Source organism: Scyliorhinus canicula, chromosome 11 (genome assembly GCF_902713615.1).
Source record: "Scyliorhinus canicula chromosome 11, sScyCan1.1, whole genome shotgun sequence".
In the NCBI taxonomy this organism is placed as follows: Eukaryota; Metazoa; Chordata; class Chondrichthyes; order Carcharhiniformes; family Scyliorhinidae; genus Scyliorhinus; species Scyliorhinus canicula.
The window spans coordinates 123,077,373-123,102,494 of NC_052156.1; the positions used below are offsets into that span (position 1 = coordinate 123,077,373).

General features: G+C 43.6%; 1 protein-coding gene across 1 annotated transcript in view; it reads left to right on the forward strand.

Moving 5' to 3' along the window:
- Positions 1-25,122, forward strand: part of LOC119973790 (mucin-2-like) — a 99,586-nt gene that overhangs the window by 62,503 nt on the left and 11,961 nt on the right. The window contains exons 30-38 of the mRNA XM_038812214.1: positions 7,109-7,174; positions 12,224-15,256; positions 15,340-15,572; positions 18,295-18,478; positions 18,628-18,844; positions 20,712-20,896; positions 22,364-22,433; positions 22,878-22,978; positions 23,135-23,166. Coding sequence (XP_038668142.1) covers positions 7,109-7,174; positions 12,224-15,256; positions 15,340-15,572; positions 18,295-18,478; positions 18,628-18,844; positions 20,712-20,896; positions 22,364-22,433; positions 22,878-22,978; positions 23,135-23,166 — 4,121 coding nt within the window. The remainder of the gene's footprint in view (positions 1-7,108; positions 7,175-12,223; positions 15,257-15,339; positions 15,573-18,294; positions 18,479-18,627; positions 18,845-20,711; positions 20,897-22,363; positions 22,434-22,877; positions 22,979-23,134; positions 23,167-25,122) is intronic.

The window sequence follows — 25,122 nt, forward strand, 5'->3', positions numbered from 1 at the left end:
ATGGAGCTCGTATACAGAGAAATTCAACGATTTAGTTCAAGTGAACAAGATAGCAGGAGATATAAAAGTCCCAATTTTCCTGAGCATAATGGGGGATGGGAAGATGTAACCCCCTGATGAGACTTATACAGCCAGAAAAGCCAGGGATGAAAACCTATGATGAAATAGTGGAAATATTGCAGGGCCACTATTCCCCAAACCTTTAGCCGTCACAGAAATGGCCTTCTCCTGCTCCTTGTTCCTATGTTTATCTGTACAATGAGATTTATAACATGTGAACGCCTCAGCTGAACCATGTGCATTGAGGAAGACTGTGAGCAGGCAATCTCCAAACACGAGCGTTAACTAATCCCAGGAGTGTTAACAAGTGGCAGAGTCACCTTTTATATTCAATATTAGTTTTGTGAATTGGCACATAAATCATCAGTTGGATTTTCATAGAATGTAGAACAGTACAGCACAGAACAGGCCCTTCGGCCCTCGATGTTGTGCCGAGCCTTGTCCGAAACCAAGATCAAGCTATCCCACTCCCAGTCATTCTGGTGCGCTCCATGTGCTTATCCAATAACCGCTTGAAAGCTCCTAAAGTGTCCGACTCCTCTATCACAGCAGGCAGTCCATTCCACACTAACCACTCTCTGAGTAAAAAACCTACCTCGAACATCATGAGTGGTCCTACTCAAAGTAACACCTAACACTTGTTAAGACATTGTGGACCATAACTTCCTCGGAGTACCATTCAGCATATGACGAATGTAGAAATTTCAGATATATTATATTATATGTATTGGGTGAAGTAAGAACTAAAAGCCTGGATTAGAGTGTGTTTGACTGCTGAAGTCATGTTTTTAAAAGAATCTTGGTTTGAAAGACAACAAAGCATTCAGGAGCCTGAGATGCAATTAACCATTGTAAAAGCTTGGGCTAATGCAATTTTGTTTTGATTCAAAGGATTCACTGTGGAAGTAATTAGACTTCAGTTTTGTGAGATCATGTCATTGCTGGGTGGAGCTAAGGCATCAGGTAGTTTGAGAAAACATTTTCAGTTGAGTTCTGATCTGGCTGAAGCTGTGCACACTGAAGCAGTTCTGTTGTTACTAAGTTATTTAAAAGAGATTAACTATATTTAAAGTAGTGCAGATTTGTCTGAGGACAAGGGGAACCAAAGGTAGTGATCTCAGGATTACTACCAGTGCCACGTGCTAGTCAGAGTAGAAATGACAGGATATATAGGATGAATACGTGGCTGAAGAGATGATGTTGGGGGAGAGTTTCAGATTCCAGGGGCATTGGGACCAGTTCTGGGGGAGGTGAGACCTGTACAAACTGGACAGGCTACACCTCGGCTGGACTGGAACTGATGTCGTAGGGGGGCTATTTGCTGTAGTGGTTGGGGAGGGTTTAAACTAAAATGGCAGGGGGGTGGGAACCTACGCAAGGAGTCAGAGAAAGAGGGAGCAATGACAAAAGCAAAAGGTAGAAAAGTGAATAAGAAAAGTGATAGGTGGAGAAACCAAGTACAAAATTCAAACAAGGCAGTAGAGAAAAATATTGGGAGCAAGACAAGAATTGTGAAAAAGACAAACTTAAAGGCTCTGTACCTTAATGCATGGAGCATTTGCAATAAAGTGGATGAATTAATCGTGCAGATAGATATAAATGGGTATGATATAGTTGGGATTACGGAGACATGGCTGCAGGGTGAACAGGGATGGGAACTCCCAGGGTTCTCATATTTTGGAAGCACAGGCATAAATGAAAAGGTGGGGTGTGGCACTGCTGGTTAAAGAAGAAATTAACACAATAGTGAGAAAGGATATTAGCTCTGACAATGTGGAATCTCTTATGGGTAGAGTTGAGAAATACCAGGGACAAAAAACATTAGTGGTTGTCATATATAGACCCCCAAACTACACTGGTGAGGTTGGGAATGGCATTAAACAAGAAATTAGTGATGCATGTAATAACGGAATATCATGGGTGATTTTAATCTTCACATAGATTGGGCAAATCAAAGAAGCCACAATGCCAGAGAGGAGGAATTCCTGGTGTGTATACAGGATGGTTTTCTTGATGAATATGTGGAGGAACCAACTAGAAAGCATCTTAGACTGTAATGAGAAGGGAATTATTGCCAATCTGGCTGTACGAGATCCCTTGGGGATGAACGGCCATAACATGTTAGAATTTTTTATCAAGGTGGAGAGTGAGGTAGACTATGGTGCAGAATCTTAATAAAGGGAACTATGAGGATATGAGGCGTGAGTTGGCCTTGATAGATTGGGGAAAGTTACTTAAAGGGATGACAGTGGATAGACAATGGCAAACATTTAAGGAACACATGGGGGAACTACAGCAACTGTACATTCCTGTCTGGCACAAAAGCAAAGGGGTTAAGAGGGCCAATCCACGGCTTACAAAGGAAAATAGAAATAGTATCCGATCCAAGGAAGAAGCATACAGATTGGCCAAGAAAAAAATAGGTCTGAGGATTGGGAGCAGTTTAGAATTCAGCAAAGAAGGACGAAGGGATTGATTAAGAAGGGAAAAGTACAGTATGAAAGGAAGCTAGCAGGGAACATAAAGACTGACACTAAAAGTTTCTACAGCTATGTGAAGAGAAAGAGATTGGTAAAGAGAAATGTAGGCCCCCTGCAGACAGCAACAAGGGAATGCATAATAAGGGACAAAGAAACGGCTGAGCAATTAAATACATACTTTGGTTCTGTCTTCACAAATGAGGACACACATCAGATCCCAGAAATGTTGGATAATGAAAGGTTTAATGAGAGGGGAGAACTGAGGGAGATCAACATTAGTAGAGAAATGGTGCTGAGAAAACTGATGGGATTGAAAGCGGATAAATCCCCAGGGCCTGAGAATCTGCATCCCAGAGTGCTTAAGGACGTGGCTCTGGAAATAGTGGATGCATTGGTGGTCATCTTCTGGGATTCTATAGACTCTGGAACTGTCCCTGCAGATTGGAGGGTAGCTCACGTCACTCCGATATTCAAAAATGGAGGTAGAGAGGAAGCAGGGAATTATGGACCAGTAAGCCTAACATCGGTAGTGGGGAATATGCTTGAATCTATTATCAAGGACTTTATAGCGGAACATTTAGAAAGCAGTGGCAGAATCAGTCAGAGTCAGCATGGATTTATGAAGGGAAAATCATGCTAGACAAACATGTTGGAAGACTTTGAAGAGATAACCAGTACAGTTGACAAGGGGGAGCCAGTCAATGTGGTATATTTGGACTTTCAGAAGGTGTTTGACAAAGTCTCGCATAAGAGATTATTGCGCAAAATTAGAGCGCATGGGATTGGGGGAAATCTATTGAGGTGGATAGAAAACTGGTTGGCAGAGAAGAAACAAAGAGTGGGGATGTGTGGGTCCTTTTCAAATTGGCAGGCAGTAACTAGTGAAGTACCGCAGAGATCGGTGCTTGGACCCCAACTATTCACAATATATATTAATGATTTGGATGAGGGAACAAAATGTAACAACTCAAAGTTTGCAGATGATACCAAATTAGGTGGGAGGGTGAATTGTGACGAGGATGCAGGGATCCTACAGCAAGATCTGGACAGGTTGGGCGAGTGGGCAAACCAATGGCAGATGCAGTATAATTTGGGTACGTGAGAGGTTATTCATTTTGGTAGCAAAAACAAGGAGGCAGATTACTACCTGAATAGATGTAAATTAGGAAAGGGTATCCTTGTGCGCCATTCACTGAAGATAAGCATGCAGGTGCAGCAGGCGATAATGAAGGATAATGGTTTGTTGGCCTTCATTGCAAATGGTTTCGAGTATACAAGCAGGGATGAGTTGCTGCAGTTGTACAGTGCCTTGGTGAGGCCACACTTGGAATATTGTGTGCAGTTTTGGTCTCCTCTGAGGAAGGATGTTCTTGCTCTCGAGGGAGTGCAGCGAAGGTTTACCAGACTGATTCCAGGGATGGCGTGACTGTCATACGAGGAGAGATTGACTAGGTTGGGATTGTTCTCGCTGGAGTTCAGAAGAATGAGGGGGGATCTCATAGAGACTTATAAAATTCTAACAGGTCTAGACAGGGTAGATGCGTGAAGATGTTACCAATGATAGGTGTGTCCAGAACCAGGGTTCACAGCCTGAGGATTCAGGGTAAACCATTTCAGCCAGAGATAAGGAGACACTTCTTCATACAAATAGTTGTGAGCCTGTGGAATGCATTACAACAGGAAGTAGTTGATGCTAAAACTTTGAATATATTCAAGAGGCGGCTATATATAGCATTTGGGGAGAATGGGATCAAAGGCTATGGGGAGAAAGCAGGATTAGGCGATTGAGTTGGATGATCAGCCAAGATCGTGATGAATGGTGGAGCAGGCTCGAGGGCGAAAAGCCCTCCACCTGCTCCTATCTTCTATGTATCTATGAAATAAACCAGTTGAAAACAGCTTTTGAAGACATTCAGCCAGAGTTTCTGCAGGGGTTCAGACCCGAGTCAGATCCGTTTTGTAAAGAGATCTCTTTCTCAACGAATAACTCTGGAGAGCAAGTATTCTCTGTACCATTGGCATTTAGGGTGGATCGGGAACTACGATAGTCTATTTTCTGGTTATTTAAGTGGGAAAGATAGAAAGTAAGGATATTGTATTCAATGTGTTGACTAGTATAGTTGAAGAGGTGACTGTAAACTATTTTGGCATGTAATATTAAAGATTTTTATCCTGTATTAGTAATAAAGTTTGCTTTAATATACCATATCCCTATTTCTGCATGCAGTCGCTCCTGAAGTGAAGTATCCTTTCCTCACAGTCAAAATGAAATTAAAATAAAATATTGGGGTTTTTGTCCAGTATCCGAGCAACTGTTGGGATCTGGTCTGGGATTGTAGTAAGCGGCAGATTGCCACTCTGTATTGACTCACTTACACTAAAATACTTAAGAGCCTGTCTCACCCGACTCTCCTGATTTAAGCTGGGTGAGATTCAGGCAGCGCAGAAGGTCACTCGTTCCAGCATCAAAGTGTAAAAGAAACGGAGTGAAGGTAGACACATCCCTTTTTTACAGCATAACCGTGAGTTTAAATGTCCTTCATCATGGCATCGCCATCAAACCAATAAACTACTCCTGGTTTAATGAGCAACATGGAAAAGCAGGCAAGGAGCAATATCTTGGCATTTTAAAGACGCGATGCCAACCTGGTTAAGCTACGACACAAAACTACATACCAGCAGAAACAGCATGCAATAGGTAGAGCAAAGGGATTCCATAATCAATGGATCCAATTAAAACTCTGTAGCCCTGCCACATCCAGCCATAAATGGTAGTAGATATATGAACAACTAAGTGGAGGAGACTCCAGAAACACCTTCATCTTCAATGATAATGGAAGATTATCCATTATATGATAAAAGATAAGGGTGAAGTATTGGCAGCCACCTTTGGCCAGAAGTGCCAAGTCAATGATCCATCTTGTCTTTGCCATGGTGCATTGCGGCAGTTCAGAGGAGGTTCACCAGATTAATTCTGGGGACTAAAGGGTTGATGTATGAGGAGAGATTAAACAGTTTGGGCTTACATTCACTGGAGTTTAGAAGGATGAGAGGGGATCTGAGCGAGGTATATAAAATACTAAAAGGGATTGATAAGGTAAATGTAGACCAAATACCCTTGTGGAGCAATCTAGAATGATAGGTCACAGATATAGGTTGACAGGCAGTAGATTTAGAACTGAGATGAGTAGGAACTACTTCTCACAGAGGGTGATGAATCTGTGGAACTCATTGCCCCATATTGAGTGGTGGAGTCTGAGTCATTAAATGGTTTCAAGAAGGAATTAGATATATTTCTGATTTTAAAATGGGTTAAAAGGATAGAGGGAATGGGTAGGGAGGTGGGTTTAAGACCAGGAAGAGATCAGCCATGATCTGATTGAATGGCGGAGCAGGCTAGTGGGCTGAATTGCCTACTTCTGCTCCTAATTCTTATGTTCCTACATCATCACCACGACAGATGCTAGTCATCAACCAATTCAGTTCATACCACGTGATATCACGAAATGCTGAGCACATCAAATATAGACTTTGGGTTGTGAGAGAATCTAAGCTGTAGTCCTGAAGTCCTGTGCTCCTGAATTAGCTGAGCCTGTAGCCAAGTTGATCCATTACAATTATAACACTGTCATCTATCCAAAGTGGAACATTGCTCAAGCATATTCTATCCACAGAAGAACAGTACAAAAACAATCCAGCCCATTCGCACCCCATCCATTTACAGTCAATTATGAGCAGAGTGATGGATGACGTTGCTTACGGTGGCACATACTCAGCAATAACCCATTTGCCAAGGTTCAGTGTGGTTTCTGCCAGGATCACTGAGCACCAGCTCTCATTACAACCTTGTATCTAAAATGGACAATGGAGCTGAATTTCAGAACTGAGGTGAGATTGACACGCTTTTACAACACAAGAAACTCAACACCATCCAGGACAAAGCAGCCTGCTATTGGAACACCATCTGCCACTTCAACTATCCACCCCCTCTACTGCTAACACACCATGGCTGCAGAGCATAGCATTTATGATAGTACCTTTCAAGTATGCACACTCACACTCAACCACCTAGAAGGACAAGGGTAGCAGATGCATGGGAATAGCCGCACCTGAAAGTTTTGCTCCAAGTCACACACACCATCCTGACATGGAAACATGTCACCGATCCTTTATTGGCTCTGGGTCGAATCCTGGAACATCCCTTAACAGCATTATGGAGGTAACTACTTCAGATGAACTTCAGTGGTTTAACGAGGGGCTTACCACCACCTTCTCAGGGGCAAGTCGGGAGCAATATATGCTGGCCTCTCCATTGACACCCGCCTACAACAAATGAATAAAAAGATAAAATACTTGAACAACTCAATATCCTGTGTAAGCTGCCGATGAACATATGTTAATGCATCAAATACTTTGACATCGTCAGCGTCTATACAGGATGTGACCTTAGTTTAGTTAATGCATCATTTCGAAAAAGAAAAAGCTATTGTTAATGCTCTTGAACATAATTCTCACCATTATCAAAAGTTTAAATGGTGCATTTTTTAAAATGTTTTTTGCTCTTTTAGGAATAACATTTACAACAACTGAGATGTCAGCAGCCACAAGTCTTCTTAGAAGTTTCTTAACTACTGGTAAATAGATGGATTTTGCTATTATGAAAATGAAATGAAAATCGCTTATTGTCACGAGTAGGCTTCAAATGAAGTTACTGTGAAACGCCCCTAGTCGCCACATTACGGCGCCTGTTCGGGGAGGCTGTTACGGGAATTGGACCGTGCTGCTGACCTGCTTGGTCTGCTTTCAAAGCCAGCGATTTAGCCCTGTGCTAAACAGCCCCTAGAGTCTCAGGATAAAGTTTCCGAATGATTGTTTTCAGAAACACAGATGCATCCTCAAATGTTTTATACACAGCATTTTAACCCTGTGTCCAGATAGAGTGTAACATTGCATTGCACCCCTCCCTCCACCCCCACATACAGAACCCCCCCCCCCCCCCGCCCCAGTCTATATGAGCGAATGTTTACTTTAATAATAGTTCCTGTATTCCAACTGGGATCCAGGTAATGTTATGCTTCGGGATATTTCAACATAATAAACTATTATATAAATGTCAATATTATTAACAAATTCACAAGATGTCATGGTTGTAACCAAATTGCGTGCTTGAAGCCAAATGAAATGCACAGCAGTAGAGGTTAACGACAAGAAAGAATTTTGTATTTATATTGTTCCAGAATATTTCTCAGCCAGTGAAGTACTTTTAAAATGTCCGTGTTGAAATTTAGCAAATGCAACAGTTAATCTGCACACAGCAAGGTCCCATAAACAGCTATTACCTTCTGAAATAGAGGAAAATGTGTTTCTACAAGAGATTTGGAAGAGTTATAAGGTCTCCATTTTGAAACTTTAACTTCAAGGACCTGAAGGGTGGTTAATAAGAATATTGTGAACACTAATACTGTAATAGCAGTAATGTTAAAATAGCATAAAAGTTGTAACAATAAGTTAATGCAAAATTTATAAATGTAAGACTTGAAGTAAACTAAAGCAATTCTCTATCCATGAGATAAAGACTTAGTGGGAGGTGTAGTAGAAGGGCTTTGTATATATATGGGGTTAATGTGGGACTGAGTATGGTACCATCCATACAGTAATGTAGGAAGGCACATGACCAAGACCAAGTGTGGTGTTGGCCAGAGACGTATTAAGACGAAGGTGGCACAGTGACAGTGTTTAGCACTGCTGCTTCACAGCTCCAGGGACCCGGGTTCAATTCCGACCTCAGGTGACTGTCTGTGTGGAGTCTGCATTTTCTCCCCTGTCTGCATGGGTTTCCTCCGGGTGCTGCAGTTTCCTCCCACAGTCCAAACATGTGCAGGTTAGGTGGATTGGCCACGCTAAATTGCCTCTTAATGTACAAAAGGTTAGGTGGGGTTACTGGGTTACAGGGATAGGGTGGAGGCATGGGCTTAAGTTGGGTGCTTTTTCCAAGGGCCAGTGCACACTTGATGGGCCGAATGGCTTCCTTCTGCACTGTAAATTTTATGATTAAGACCTAGAGTGCAGAAACCTTCATTGTACATCGGTGTACAAGTTACAAGTAGCCACTAAAGATTGGCTGTTAACATCCAGAAAACGATGAAGACTTCTGTAATAGAAACGTTCTGTGACCAACACCACCCCAAGAGAATTTAGACGCCAGAGTTCTTTATGGACATGGGTGGAGCCCTATCTAAAATAATAACGCTTAAGAGATATCTTATTATGATGCCTGCATATTTAGAAATGCCTCAAGAACGACCAGGTGGGATTTACTTGGATATCAGCAAATGCAGGAACTCCTCTCCTTTTAGCTGGCACAGCCTTGTAAAATTGTGGCTACAATACTGTACTGTAGCCACTCTTTTTATTGTAAATATCAGATTTAGAGTTAAATGTTCGTATTGAAATTTATAGGTGTAAGCCATAAGCCATAAGCCATAAGACATAGGAGCGGAAGTAAGGCCATTCGGCCCATCGAGTCCACTCCACCATTCAATCATGGTTGATTTCAACTCCATTTACCCGCTCTCTCCCCATAGCCCTTAATTCCTCGAGAAATCAAGAATTTATCAATTTCTGTCTTAAAGACACTCAATGTCCTGGCCTCCACCGCCCTCTGTGGCAATGAATTCCACAGACCTACCACTCTCTGGCTGAAGAAATTTCTCCTCATCTCTGTTCTAAAGTGACTCCCTTTTATTCTAAGGCTGTGCCCCCGCGTCCTAGTCTCCCCTGCTATTGGAAACAACTTCCCTACGCCCATCCTATCCAAGCCATTCATTATCTTGTAAGTTTCTATTAGATCTCCCCTCAACCTCCTAAACTCCAATGAATATAATCCCACGATCCTCAGACGTTCATTGTATGTTAGGCCTACCATTCCTGGGATCATCCGTGTGAATCTCCGCTGGACCCGCTCCAGTGCCAGTATGTCCTTCCTGAGGTGTGGGGCCCAAAATTGCTCACAGTATTCTAAATGGGGCCTATCTAGTGCTTTATAAAGCCTCAAAAGTACATCCCTGCTTTTATATTCCAAGCCTCTCGAGATAAATGACAACATTACATTTGCTTTCTTAATTACGGACTCAACCTGCAAGTTTACCTTTAGAGAATCCTGGACTAGGACTCCCAAGTTCCTTTGCACTTTAGCATTATGAATTTTCTCACCGTTTAGAAAATAGTCCATGCCTCTATTCTTTTTTCCAAAGTGCAAGACCTCGCACTTGCCCACGTTGAATTTCATCAGCCACTTCTTGGACCATTCTCTTAAACTGTCTAAATCTTTCTGCAGCCTCCCCACCTCCTCAATTCTACCTGCCCCTCCACCTATCTTTGTATCATCGGCAAACTTAGCCAGAATGCCCCCAGTCCCGTCATCTAGATCGTTAATATATAAAGAGAACAGCTGTGGCCCCAACACTGAACCCTGCGGGACACCACTTGTCACCGGTTGTCATTCCGAAAAAGAACCTTTTATCCCAACTCTCTGCCTTCTGTCTGACAGCCAATCGTCAATCCATGTTAGTACCTTGCCTCGAATACCATGGGCCCTTATTTTACTCAGCAGTCTCCCGTGAGGCACCTTGTCAAAGGCCTTTTGGAAGTCAAGATAGATAACATCCATTGGCTCTCCTTGGTCTAACCTATTTGTTATCTCTTCAAAGAACTCTAACAGGTTTGTCAGGCACGACCTCCCCTTACTAAATCCATGCTGACTTGTCCTAATCCGACCCTGCACTTCCAAGAATTTAGAAATCTCATCCTTAACGATGGATTCTAGAATTTTGCCAACAACTGAGATTAGGCTAATTGGCCTATAATTTTCCATCTTTTTTCTTGTTCCCTTCTTGAACAGGGGGGTTACAACAGTGATTTTCCAATCCTCTGGGACTTTCCCTGATTCCAGTGACTTTTGAAAGATCATAACTAACACCTCCACTATTTCTTCAGCTATCTCCTTTAGAACTCTAGGATGTAGCCCATCTGGGCCCGGAGATTTATCAATTTTCAGACCTTTTAGTTTCTCTAGCACCTTCTCCTTTGTGATGGCAACCATATTCAACTCTGCCCCCTGACTTTCCTGAATTGTTGGGATATTACTCATGTCTTCTACTGTGAAGACTGACGCAAAGTACTTATTAAGTTCCTCAGCTATTTCCTTGTCTCCCACCACTAGATTACCAGCGTCATTTTGGAGCGGCCCAATGTCTACTTTTGCCTCCCGTTTGTTTTTAATGTATTTAAAGAAACTTTTACTATCATTTCTAATGTTACTGGCTAGCCTACCTTCATATTTGATCCTCTCCTTCCTTATTTCTCTCTTTGTTATCCTCGGTTTGTTTTTGTAGCCTTCCCAATCTTCTGACTTCCCACTACTCTTTGCCACATTATAGGCTCTCTCTTTTGCCTTGATGCATTCCCTGACTTCCTTTGTCAGCCATGGCTGCCTAATCCTCCCTCTGATAACCTTTCTTTTCTTTGGGATGAACCTCTGCACTGTGTCCTCAATTACTCCCAGAAACTCCTGCCATTGCTGTTCTACTGTCTTTCCCACTAGGCTCTGCTTCCAGTCGATTTTCGTCAGTTCCTCCCTCATGCGCCTGTAATTACCTTTATTTAACTGTAAAACCTTTACATCTGATTCTACCTTCCTTCTTTCAAATTGCAGACTGAATTCTACCATATTATGATCACTGCTTCCTAAGTGTTCCCTTACTTTAAGATATTTTATCAATTCTGGCTCATTACATAACACTAAGTCCAGAATAGCCTGTTCCCTCGTGGGCTCCATCACAAGCTGTTCCAAAAAGCCATCCTGTAAACATTCAATGAATTCCCTTTCTTTGGGTCCACTGGCAACATTATTTACCCAGTCCACCTGCATATTGAAGTCCCCCATGATCACTGTGACCTTGCCTTTCTGACATGCCCTTTCTATTTCGTGGTGCATTTTGTGCCCCTGGTCCTGACCACTGTCAGGAGGCCTGTACATAACTCCCATTATGGTTTTTTTGCCTTTGTGGTTCCTCAACTCTACCCACACAGACTCCACATCGTCTGACCCTATGTCGTTTAGTGCTATTGATTTAATTTCATTTCTAATTAACAAGGCAACCCCGCCCCCTCTACCCACCTCTCTGTCTTTTCGATAGGTTGTAAATCCCTGGATGTTTAACTGCCAGTCCTGAACCCCCTGCAACCATGTCTCTGTGATGCCTACCACATCATACCTGCCAGTCACAATCTGGGCCACAAGCTCATCTATCTTGTTCCGTACACTGCGGGCATTTAAATATAGCACCTTTAATTCCCTATTGACTGTCCCTTTTTGTTTTCTTAGTGTGGTGGACCTTGGTTTACTGAGCCTTTCCATACACTGTGTCATATTTTATGAGACGGGGACTATTGTAACCTCTCCTGAGCTCTGTCTATTTGTGATTTTTTGTAATCCTAAGAAGCTACGCTTCCCACTGATTCCTTCACCTCTTGGTTCCCTGACTTTCCCTTCCCCCCCCCCCCCCCCAATCTCTAGTTTAAAGTCCTATTGGCATTGTCTGATATAGTCAGTTAACAGTAACACATTCCGAAATCATTGTTCTTTTTCTGATAATTTTCCCTTTGTCATCCATATCTTACAGAATCGGATTGTGATGGTGAATGGTCCATGTGGTTCAATGAAAACACCCCTACTCTACAGAACAGAGCAGACACAGAATTATTAAACCAAATGCACAGCCCGCTGTGTCCTTTCTCTCCTTATAAAATTACAGCCATTAGATGTGAGGCTCTCAAATTTGCCCAGCTTCCAATAAGTGAGATGAAAGATAACGTGACATGCGATAAAGAAACAGGACTTGTCTGTACTTATAATCCGCAGAATTCTGAAGGTGATTTAACCTGTTTGGACTACAGAATAAGAGTCTGCTGTCAGCCACTCTTAACAAGCACAAGTGCTACCACACAGACTACGGGTATGACAAGAAATATAACAATACAGACAACATCTATAGTTACCACAGAACAGACAACACCCACATCTACAGTTACCACAGAACAGACAACACCCACAACTACAGTTACCACAGAACAGACAACACCCACATTCACAGTTACCACAGAACAGACAACACCCACAACTACAATAACCACAGAACAGCCAACACCCACAACTACAGTTACTACAGAACAGACAACACCCACATCTACAGTTACCACAGAACAGACAACACCCACAACTACAGTCACCACAGAACAGACAACACCCACAACTACAGTCACCACAGAACAGACTCCCACATCTACAGTTACCACAGAACATACACCCATAACTACAGTTACCACAGAACAGACAACACCCACAACTACAGTCACCACAGAACTGACACGCACAACTACAGTCACCACAGAACAGACAACACCCACAACTACAGTCACCACAGAACAGACAACACCCACAACTACAATTACCACAGAACAGACAACACCCACAACTACAATTACCACAGAACAGACAACACCCACAACTACAGTTACCACAGAACAGACAACACCCACAACTACAGTTACCACAGAGCAGACAACACCCACAACTACAGTCACCACAGAACAGACAACACCCACACCTACAGTTACTACAGAACAGACAACACCCACAACTACAGTTACCACAGAACACACAATACCGACAACTACAGTTACCACAGAACAGACAACACCAACAACTACAGTCACCACAGAACTGACACCCACAACTACAGTCACCACAGAACAGACAACGCCCACAACTACAGTCACCACAGAACAGACAACACCCACAACTACAGTCACCACAGAACAGACAACACCCACAACTACAGTTACCACAGAACAGACAACACCCACAACTACAGTTACCACAGAACAGACAACACCCACATTTACAGTCACCACAGAACAGACACCCACATATACAGTTACCACAGAACATACACCCATAACTACAGTTACCACAGAACAGACAACACCCACAACTACAGTCACCACAGAACTGACACCCACAACTACAGTCACCACAGAACAAACAACACCCACAACTACAGTCACCACAGAACAGACAACACCCACAACCACAGTTACCACAGAACAGACAACACCCACAACTACAGTTACCACAGAACAGACAACACCCACATTTACAGTCACCACAGAACAGACACCCACATCTACAGTTACCACAGAACATACACCCATAACTACAGTTACCACAGAACAGACAACACCCACAACTACAGTCACCACAGAACTGACACCCACAACTACAGTCACCACAGAACAAACAACACCCACAACTACAGTCACCACAGAACAGACAACACCCACAACTACAGTTACCACAGAACAGACAACACCCACAACTACAGTTACCACAGAACAGACAACACCCACAACTACAGTCACCACAGAACTGACACCCACAACTACAGTCACCACAGAACAGACAACACACACAACTACCGTCACCACAGAACAGATAACACCCACAACTACAGTTACCACAGAACAGACAACACCCACAACTACAGTTACCACAGAACAGACAACACCCACATTTACAGTCACCACAGAACAGACACCCACATCTACAGTTACCACAGAACATACACCCATAACTACAGTTACCACAGAACACACAACACCCACAACTACAGTCACCACAGAACTGACACCCACAACTACAGTCACCACAGAACAAACAACACCCACAACTACAGTCACCACAGAACAGACAACACCCACAACTACAATTACCACAGAACAGACAACACCCACAACTACAGTTACCACAGAACAGACAATACCCACAACTACAGTTACCACAGAGCAGACAATACCCACAACTACAGTTACCACAGAACAGACAACACCCACAACTACAGTCACTACAGAACAGACAACACCCACAACTACAGTCACCACAGAACAGAAAACACCCACAACTACAGTTAGCACAGAACAGACAACACCCACAACTACAGTTAGCACAGAACAGACAACACCCACAACTACAGTCACCACAGAACAGACAACACCCACAACTACAGTCACCACAGAACAGACAACACCCACAACTACAGTCACCACAGAACTGACACCCACAACTACAGTCACCACAGAACAGACAACACCCACAACTACAGTCACCACAGAACAGACAACACCCACAACTACAGTTACCACAGAACAGACAACACCCACAACTGCAGTTACCACAGAACAGACAATACCCACAACTACAGTCACCACAGAACAGACAACACCCACAACTACAGTCACCACAGAACAGACACCCACATCTACAGTTACCACAGAACATACACCCATAACTACAGTTACCACAGAACATACAACACCCACAACTACAGTTACCACAGAACAGACAATACCCACAACTACAGTTACCACAGAGCAGACAATACCCACAACTACAGTTACCACAGAACAGACAACACCCACAACTACAGTCACCACAGAACAGACACCCACATCTACAGTTACCACAGAACAGACAACAACTGTATCCACAAGTGCCACAGAGCTACCAACAACTCCATGTTATTCAGGTCCGAAACCCACGTGTCTGAAACCTTCCAAGATTGTCGATGCAAATGGTTGTCCGAAATGGGATTGTTACTGTAAGTATCATGATTCGTTTGAATTGACTTTCGTTACTTAAGGCACTTTTAGAATCATTAACAGCCTGCTTTTACTCTTCTAGGCCAATGTCAAGTATGGGGAGACCCACACTATCTCACATTTGGTGGTACGCAGTACGATTTCTTTGATAACTGCACTTACACGCTTATGGAAGAACGAGTTCCAAAATACAATTTCTCGGTTCAAGTAGATAATTATTATTGTTTTCCACACCTGCCCATGTCTTGTGCAAGAGAAATAACCATGTATTACAATGAAAGTGTCGTAACTATTACAACTGGGGTTCCGCAAATTGTAAGTACAACACGACTAAACAACAAGCCACACTTATAGATTATTTGGACCTGATTTTAACTTTGTATGAGTGGACAGGCTTTGAATGGGTTAAAATCAAGCCCCTGAATGTAAAGTATAGTACATGGCATATAACGATAGGCGTCTGGAAAATAGACATCAAGCCATGGAAGGATCATAAAATTATTGTATCAATAGAAGAGGCCATTCTGTTTGCCATGTCCATGCTAGCTCCCTGAAAGGGCCACACAATTAGTCCCACTCCCCTTCCCTCTCCCCATGCAAATCTGTCTCTTCAGATAATTATCCACCTTCCTTTTGAAAACCATCAATGAATCTGCCTCTATCAGACTCTCAGGTTGCACATTCCAGATTCAAACTCATTGCTGCGTAATAGCATTTATCTGCATGGATCCTCACTGTCTTTAGGTGATGTCCTGGGGGACTGGAGACTAGCCAATGTTGTTCCTTTGTTTAAGAAGGTTAGCAAGGATAATTCAGGGAACTACAGGCCAGTGAGCCTTATGTCAGTGGTAGAGAAATTACTGGAGAGAATTCTTCGAGACAGGATCTACACCCATTTGGAAGCAAATGGTCATATTAGCGAGAGGCAGCATGGTTTTGTGAAGGGGAGGTTGTGTCTCACTAACCTGAGTTTTTCAAGGACGTAACAAAAATGATTAATGCAGGTAGGGGAGCGGATGTTGTCTATGTGGACGTCAGAAAGGCCTTTGACATGTCCTCATAGATTTCATAGAATTTATAGTGCAGAAAGAGGCCATTCGGCCCATCATGGCAGACTGATGCAAAAGGTGAAGTCACATGGGATCAGAGCTGGCAAGATGGATACAGAACTGGCTAGGTCGTAGAAGGCAGAGAGTAGCACTTGTCATGTGAGAGTACCGCTTTCAGTATATTCCCGTTTACTGTGTATTCCCTTTTACTGATTGATCTCCCAAAGAGTATTACCTCACACTTATCAGAGTTGAACTCTATCTGCCACTTTCCTGTCCTCTCCACTAACCCACCTGTATCATTTTGGAGCTTACAGCTATCCTCTGCGTTTTCCACTACACGGCCAATTTTTGAGACATCTGCAAATTTCCCAATCATGTCCCCTACGTTCATGTCCAAAACAATGTATAAACAGTAGGAGTCTCAACACTGAGCTCTGCAGAACACCACTTGAAACAGCTTTTCATTTGCAAGGGCAGCCATCAACCATTACCCTTTGTTTTCTGTTACTAAGCCACCTTTGGATCCAATTTGCCACAGTACTCTGTATCCTATGGGCTCTTATCTTTTTGACCAGTCTGCCATGTGGAACCTTGTCATATGATTACTAGAATCCTTGTAGACAATATCCACTACACTACCCTCATCGATCCTCCCTGTCGCTTCCTCATGAATTCAATCAAATTTGTAAGGCATGGCCTTCCCTGAACAAAGCCAGCTGACTATCCCTGATGTATCGATGACTTTCTAAATGACAGTTTATTTAGTCTCGGGATTGATTTTGCCGATCACTGAAATAAGATTAACCAGCCAATAATTATTTGGCCTTCCTTTGTACCCATTCAAAACAACAGAACCACATTTGCATTCCTCCAGTCATCCAGCACCTCTCCTGTGTCTAGTGAAGATGAGAAAATAATCCTCAGAATATTTCCTCCCTGACCTTCTTCAAAATCCTGGGAAACAATCCATCCGGGCCTATGAACGTATTCATTTACAAGGATTCCAAATCATCTCACACTTCTTTGCTCGTTATGAATATTTTATCCACTATTTCACACAGCTCCTCTTGGACTACTATATCCGCATCATTCTTTTCCTTTGTGAATACGGAGACAAATACTTTTGAAACTCTTCCCATATCCTCTGCACCTTTACTCAAGTTCACAGCAGCTCAGATAGTATCTGTGGAGAGGAATAGAATGAATATTTCAGGTCACTTTCAGGTAAAAAGGGTGCAGGAACAGGGATCTGTGGGTATATGTGCACAAACCTTTGAAGGTGGCAAGGCAGATTGGGAATACGTTTGGGATTCTGGGCTTTAGAAATAGGGGCATAAAGTAAAAACGGTAGTTCTGAAAGATCATCAATCTGAAAGGTTAGTTCTGTTTCTCTCTTACCTTTACCTTACCTTCTCGAAGAACAGCTCCAGTTTCTCTAATCCATCCTCATGACTGACATCCTTCATCCCTGGAATCATTCTCATAATGCCTTCACATCCTTCCTAAAAATGTGGTGCAAAATATTGGGCACAGTTATCAAGTTGAGGCAAAACATAGTTTTTTGCAGGCTGGTTAGAAGCTTAGCTAAGTTGGAGGAGGAGGCTTTTAAAGCAGGGAATTGAGGGAATGGAATTGGAGAGGTTTAGAGAGTAAGACCCACGTGGTTGAAGGCTATGCCACTAACAGTGGACTGCGCAGAAGGGAATGAGACACAAAAGGGCAGGCTTTGGAGGAATGGGGCGTCCAAGAGTGAATGGGGATAGGGTGGAGGTGGTTCAGGAAATATAGCGATAGGATGGGGTGGTGAGTGATAATGAACCAGTCAATGTAAGTGAGCAAGGATAGGCTTGATGGATGAGCAGAACATAGTAAAAAAAATCGAATAGCTGGAACAGTGTATGTCTCAATTACCACAATACATTACATGCAATGTACACTGAAATACTATAGTTATTTAAGGATTTTAAAATAGTTCTCCTTTACAGATCACTTTTGATGGTGAAAGTGTGACTGTACCCTACAGTTTGAATGGAATCAACATACACTCCAAGCGTCAGAATATATTTATTTCTATTCCTGACATTCAAGCGAGCATAATTGCTTTTGGCGATTCCTTTCGAATTAGATTATCTCAAAAATACTTTCTGAACAATACCCAAGGACAGTGTGGTATGTGTAATTTACAGTTTCAGTCTTACTCACCTCTTGAAAGATGAAGTAAGAATCATGTGGTTTAATCATTCACTGTCTGTTGATAAGTCGTTTTTCTCAGAAGCAGATAATTCTAACTGACAAAACAATATATTTTGTCCCCAAAGGTTCTTGCGTGGATGAAAGTTCTGTTGAGTGTGCAAGAAGGAATGGAGAGATTCTGCCACCAGACTGCTGCCACATTACTGCAAATGACTGGAAGGTTTTTGATCCTAAAAAGCCATACTGTCAATCAACTCCGACAAACCTGCCTTGCACTACGAGTCCACCTCCTCCCTCAACATGCCACCCTGGAGCCACACTATGTGAACTACTGTTGGGAAAGTATGCGAAATGGAATCATGAATCGATATGTGATATATATGTATGTAAATATAATAGATATAGTATGAATAGTATGAGGCAAACTGCTTTGTGCTGTTATTTTAGATTCCATAAGCTGCTACCTCACTTATACCTCAAGACACACAATTGATGAGTTGGAGTATTAACCGGAGAACTCATTGCTTCAGATTTAATCATATTTCAGCTGATTCTGGTGCTGATGTTTCAGTTTTATGTTAAAATCTCTTTTGGTGCTTCCAGTTACTATGATGGATCTGAGTCGACTGCATCATCAGGACAACCTTTATTACATCAGAAGAAATCAGCTAATATGTTTCTACTAATTAATGCCTGTGCTTTTGCACAGGGGTTTCTATTGCAGTATTCTTAATTGTCCTTTTCCAATTCATTCTCTTAGTTGTCTCCTCATTTCAATAAATATATAACCATGCCTCGGGGTTCATCTTGAAAACAATCTTCAATGGTGATTTCATACTCAGCAAAGCAAACAGGCTCTTGCATTTTTGAGGAAGAATCTTTAAAATTGCAAAAATATCAGAGCTTATAAAAATATAGCTTACCAAACATTTGTTTCTCCAATTCTGGAATATCCAAATTGTGCATTGGATCCTTATATGCCGAGACATTAAGCAGTCTGAGGATCGACTGTATGGTTCTGCAGGAACCGGTATAGGAAATACACCAATATATTATCACTCCTGTATTGTAATCCGACCCACTCTGGTCGTATCGTCAGCAAACTTGTAGATGGAGTTGGAACCAAATTTTGCCACGCAGTCGTGTGTGTACAGGGAGTATAGTAGGGGGCTAAGTACGCAGCCTTGCGGGGCCCCAGTATTGAGGGCTATTGTGGAGGAGGTGTTGTTGTTTATTCTTACCGATTGTGGCTCGTGAGTCAGAAAGTCGAGGATCCAGTTGCAGAGTGAGGAGCCAAGTCTTAGGTTTTGCAACTTTGATCTGAGCTTGGCTGGGATTATGGTGTTGAAGGCAGAGCAGTAGTCAATAAATAGAGTCTGATGTAGGAGTCCTTGTTGTCGAGATGCTCTTGGGACCTCAAATTCCCCAAAGAAACAAGACACTTGCTTCCATTCAGATAGTGTAGTGAGCCCAAACAAGCCAGTATGTAAACATCACACGATGGGAGAATTGCATTTGGTTGCGATGCCTCCAAAGTAAAATCTCTCTCACTGGCTAGATTCCTGTTGGAGGTTTCCCATTTGAACACGGTGCTGCCATGTGATTGACACCCGATGAACTATACTTTAGTACCAACACCTACACTGGAAGGAAAGAAATTGTTAAAGAAATTCTTGCCCGCAACTGCAAGCTTCCAGATATACGTTTAAATATTATTTCCCACAGAGAACAAAAAAGGCAACCATGAACAACATTCTGCGGTTTTTAAGACATAAGAGCTGAATTTGGCCATTCAATGAGATCATGACTGACCTGATATGATAAATCTCAAGATCTCATCGATTTTCCCGCCTTATCTCCATAATCCTCGATTCGTTATCTGATTAAAAATCGGCCTATCTCGGCCTTGAACATGCTTAACAGCCCACCCTCTACAGCGCTCTGTGGTAAAGAATTCCACACATTCACTCCCCTCCAAGGGAAAAAATTCCTCCTTGTCTCTGTTTCTAGCAGAATGCATTTTTGATTATTTTTAGTTGGGGAGGTTACCAGCAACCGTACTGCATCTGACAATTGGTCTGTATATTAACCAATGACCGTCAGCCAAATTTAACCTGTGGTGTTATGTAATTCAGAGTTTATTAGAGCTGTAACCAAATAATTATTGCTGTACTTTAATTATGTCCTTAATTTTTTTCCCACCATGTAGAGCATTTGAAGATTGCAGGAAACAGAATCAAGAAGACTTTGATCTCTTTTACAACTCGTGTCTCTTTGACCATTGCCATACAAACTCATCAAAATTTGACTGTTCCAGCCTACAGGCTTCTGCCATTGCTTGTGCAGATAGAGGCATTTGTGTAGATTGGAGAAACTTTACAAACGGACAGTGCAGTAAGTATTATTAATCTCTGTGCAAAATGTTCCAGTCCAGCCCACCATTGAAAGGTTCATTGACGACGGGCGGGAACTTCTTGTGTCGGGACAGGGGGCCAGAACATCTCATCCTAAGTTCTTGAAATTATACCTGTCCAGAAAGATTGGAAAGATCATGGGCTGGATTCTCCGATTCTGGGGCTATGTCCACACGCCGGCGTGGGAACGGTGGCATTTTACGGCAGACAGAATGGGGTAAAACGGGCACCAATTCCCTGATTTGGTAGAGCACCCGGCTCCAGCTGCCGGTACGGCCCGGAGAATTGCCGGGTTCATGGCCGTGCATGGCGGCAGCCGCTCGCGGACCCGGCACGCAAAATAGACCCCCCATTTCGGCCGGCCCTCCCCACAGTGCCCCAAGCCCCTGATGAAGTCCCCCCTACCCGCGGATCGGCTCTCCCCCAACTGTGGCAGCGCTGGACTGAGTCCGCACCCGCCATGCTGAGTTCCCGACGGATGAGATCACACGTGTCCCGCGCCGTCAGAAACAGGCTAGCCGGGGGCAGAGCAGCGGGGGTGGGCCTCAGGCAATGTCCTGAGGCCATCAATACGTGGCGTGGCGTATTCTGAGAATATGCCATATTGGAGGGGGCGGAGCATTGCGAAAGCGACGCCACACCCGATTTGGTCTGGAAATGTGATTCTCATGCCAATCGCCAAACGTGATTTCGGCGACCAGAGAATCCAGCCCTCTGGCACTTTCCCATGAAAAATAACTGGAGGATGACCTAACAAGTGATCTTTTAGAATATAACGGGTTGATATAGCAAAAATGCTTCCACTTGTGAGTGGGTCCCGGGTGGGAGGGCAGGGGGGTACCCTGGTGCCCCTAATGCCACCTGGGCACCTTGGCACTGCCAGCCTGGCACCATGGCATGGAAATGAAGATGTGCCTCCTCGGTGGGACATTACCCACTGAGGCCCAAAAAAGCAGAGTTCCGTGTAATTGTGGGGGGGGGGTCCACACCCCGTTAAACGCTCACAAAGTGGGACTTCTGTTTCTCTTTTGTCAAATCACACCCATAGACTTTACATCAGAAAAGGAGATGAGAGCAAAATGGCTTAAAGTTTGGTCAAAGAGGTAGGATTTAAAGAGCATCATGAAGAAGGATAGAGAGGTAAAGGTGAGGTTTTGGAAGGAATTCCGGAGAATCTCAAGATGCTAATGTACAATACAGAAAGTTATCCAGGAAGGTGTACCTGTGATGTAATCACATCTTTCATTGTAAAATAAAACATTCATGCGATAACATAGGACGTTCTTTGATTATTAACATTCACAAATTGTGGTTAAAATTTAGAAATGTCAATATGGTGTGTCAGAATTTAATCATGATCATTTATTAATGGCTGCCACTTGTTATTTTCTAGTGACTACCTTGATACTATGCATTCCTTCAGCACACATTTTTGTTTGCTTTTAAGATTATACCTGCCCTGAAGGATTCATTTATAAGTCTTGTGAACATCAGGACAATGATTGTTGTGAGAATAAGTAAGTATTTCCACCTGACGGTGTATCTGACAAGAGAGTAACAGCTGAGGTCACTCTGCATTGGAAAAGTTTTAATTTAAAACATCTGGTTTGAAAAGTTAGCCTGTCATTGGTTGGCGGTGGAATCGTCCGGTCCCACCGATGTCGATGGGGTTTTGTGTATCCCACATGCTAGGCCGCTGGAGAACGCGAGGGAGTGTATCACCATCGGCGGGACCGGAAGACCCAACCGGCGAGAAGGGCTGGAATACGTCAGAAATGTGTTTTCAAAGACCCAACAACAAAACCTTTCTGAACTGGTCACCACTTTTCTCCCCAGTACTTTTAATGGTGAAGTGCACCTCCCTTGTATACAAATCAGCATTAGAACACCACTCCCCACAACATGAGCAGGACTATTGGAGATCAGCTAATGGGACATTAATATATTACTTTCATTTTCAGCACGCTGATCAGTGGCCAGGAATTGTACCCTTTGTCAGAAGGTTGCTTTTGTCCACAAGGAATGATGCTCTCTGAAAACATGACCACATGTGTTAACACATGTAAGTTTATTTATTTTAAATGTAATGTATGAACTACTTGACAAATGGGAAACCTTTAATTAAAGCAATACATATTTCATTAAAAGTTATTTTAATTTGTTAACTTGTGGAAGCATAATGTACAGAGAGTGAGTTTTTCTCCTTCATTTTTTACAGGTTGCACAGATAGTTCAGGAGATCCTAAAAATGTAAGTGTTGATGAACTTATACATGTACATCACTTCCATATTGTTACACTGATGATGCCAGAAGCTGAACAGTTTTTGGTTGACTGCACAAAAATCTCACCTCTATTATCGTGCAATGAATTTATTTATTTTATCAAATACAATTATGAGGATGTTATTCAGCGAGCATGCTGCATGCAAGTGGCACATCTGCTGAATGACTGATGAATGAATATGTTTTAATTTTGAAATAAATATGTCTTCTGCCAGCCTTGTAATACACCAAGAACCTCAACGTACCTTGAACGTTAACTTGTTCAGTTTACACCCTCTTTTTCAAAAATATCATGGCAACCAAGACCAAAGCTCCAACTCCACCACCCTTTGGACACAGATATGCAGCAATCGGCCACTAAAATGCTAATAATAATAATAATCTTTATTGTCACAAGTAGGCTTACATTAACACTGCAATGAAGTCACTGTGAAAAGCCCCTAGTCATCATATTCTAGCACTTGATCGGGTACACAGAGGGAGAATTCAGAATGTCCAAATGACCTAACAGCACGTCTTTCTGGACTTGTGGGAGGAAACTGGAGCACCCGGCGGAAACCCATGCAGACACAGGAAGAACGTGCAGACTCCACACAAACGGTGACCCAAGCTGGGAATCGAACCTGGGCCCCTGGCACTGTGAAGCAACAGTGCTAACCACTGTGCTACCTTGCCGCCCATATTACAAGCTCATAGGAATTATACAACTAGATAAAATCCATTCGGGACATCAAATGCCCTCTGAAATTGAGGGTAGTTAGGGACAGGAAATAAATGTGGACCCAGCCAACGTTGCTGGAGTTCTGTAAAATACATACTTTTTTAAAAAAGTTCAATCTGTACCTAGACCATGTACAGCATTTGTCGGCTTTTCCATGGCTGGACATTTACATACCGACGAGGTCAGATATACACAACATACAGGAAAGACAATTCTGAATCAGCCTTAAGTAATGCTAGCCAGGATGAACCCACAGCTCACGTTCGATTTCCATGTATATTCACCATAGATCTCACCGATAGATGGACGCCCAAGTTCTATTGATTCCGCTCTCATCTATTCTTTCTTTTCCAAATGGCAAAATTCTCCGACCCCACGCAGGGTCCGAGAATCGGCCGGCGGCGGCGTTATTCCTGCTCCCGCCATGTAAGGAATTATCCGACCCGCCATAAAACAGCGTTGTTCAAATCGCGCCGGCCACCAAGGAGAACAGCTGGCGCCGGCGGGATGTCATGTTATTTATAGGGTGAATAATTCTCCGGCCCGCATGGGCCGAAGTCCCGCCGACGTGGCCACGGAAAATCAAAGTAGGTTTATAACGGCGTCAACCATTGGGGAGGGGGGTAGCGGCGTTGGAGAGGGGTGGGGAGGGGGGTTAGCGGCGTTGGAGAGGGGTTGGGAGGGGTGGGGAGGGGGGGTAGCGGTGTTGGAGAGGGGTTGGGAGGGGTGGGGAGGGGGGGTAGCGGCATTGGAGAGGGGTTGGGAGGTGTGGGGAAGGGGGTAGCGGCGGTGGAGAGGGATGGGGAGGGGGTTCGCGGCGTTGGAGAGGGGTGGAGAGGGGCGGGGAGGGGGGTAGTGGCGTTGGAGGGGGAGGGGGGAAGGGGTGGGTAGCGGCGTTGGGAGGGGTGGGGAGGGGGATAGCGGCGTTGGAGGAGTGGTTGGGGAGGGGGTGGGGAGGGGGGGTAGCGGCGTTGGAGAGGGGTTGGGAGGGGTGGGGAGGGGGGGGTAGCGGCGTTGGAGAGGGGTTGGGAGGGGTGGGGGAGGGGGGGTAGCGGCGTTGGAGAGGGGTTGGGAGGGGTGGGGAAGGGGGTTGCGGTGGTGGAGAGGGGTGGGGAGGGGGAGGGGGGTCGCGGCGTTGGAGAGGGGTGGAGAGGGGTGGGAAGAGGGGGTAGCGGCGTTGGAGAGGGGTGGAGAGCGGTGG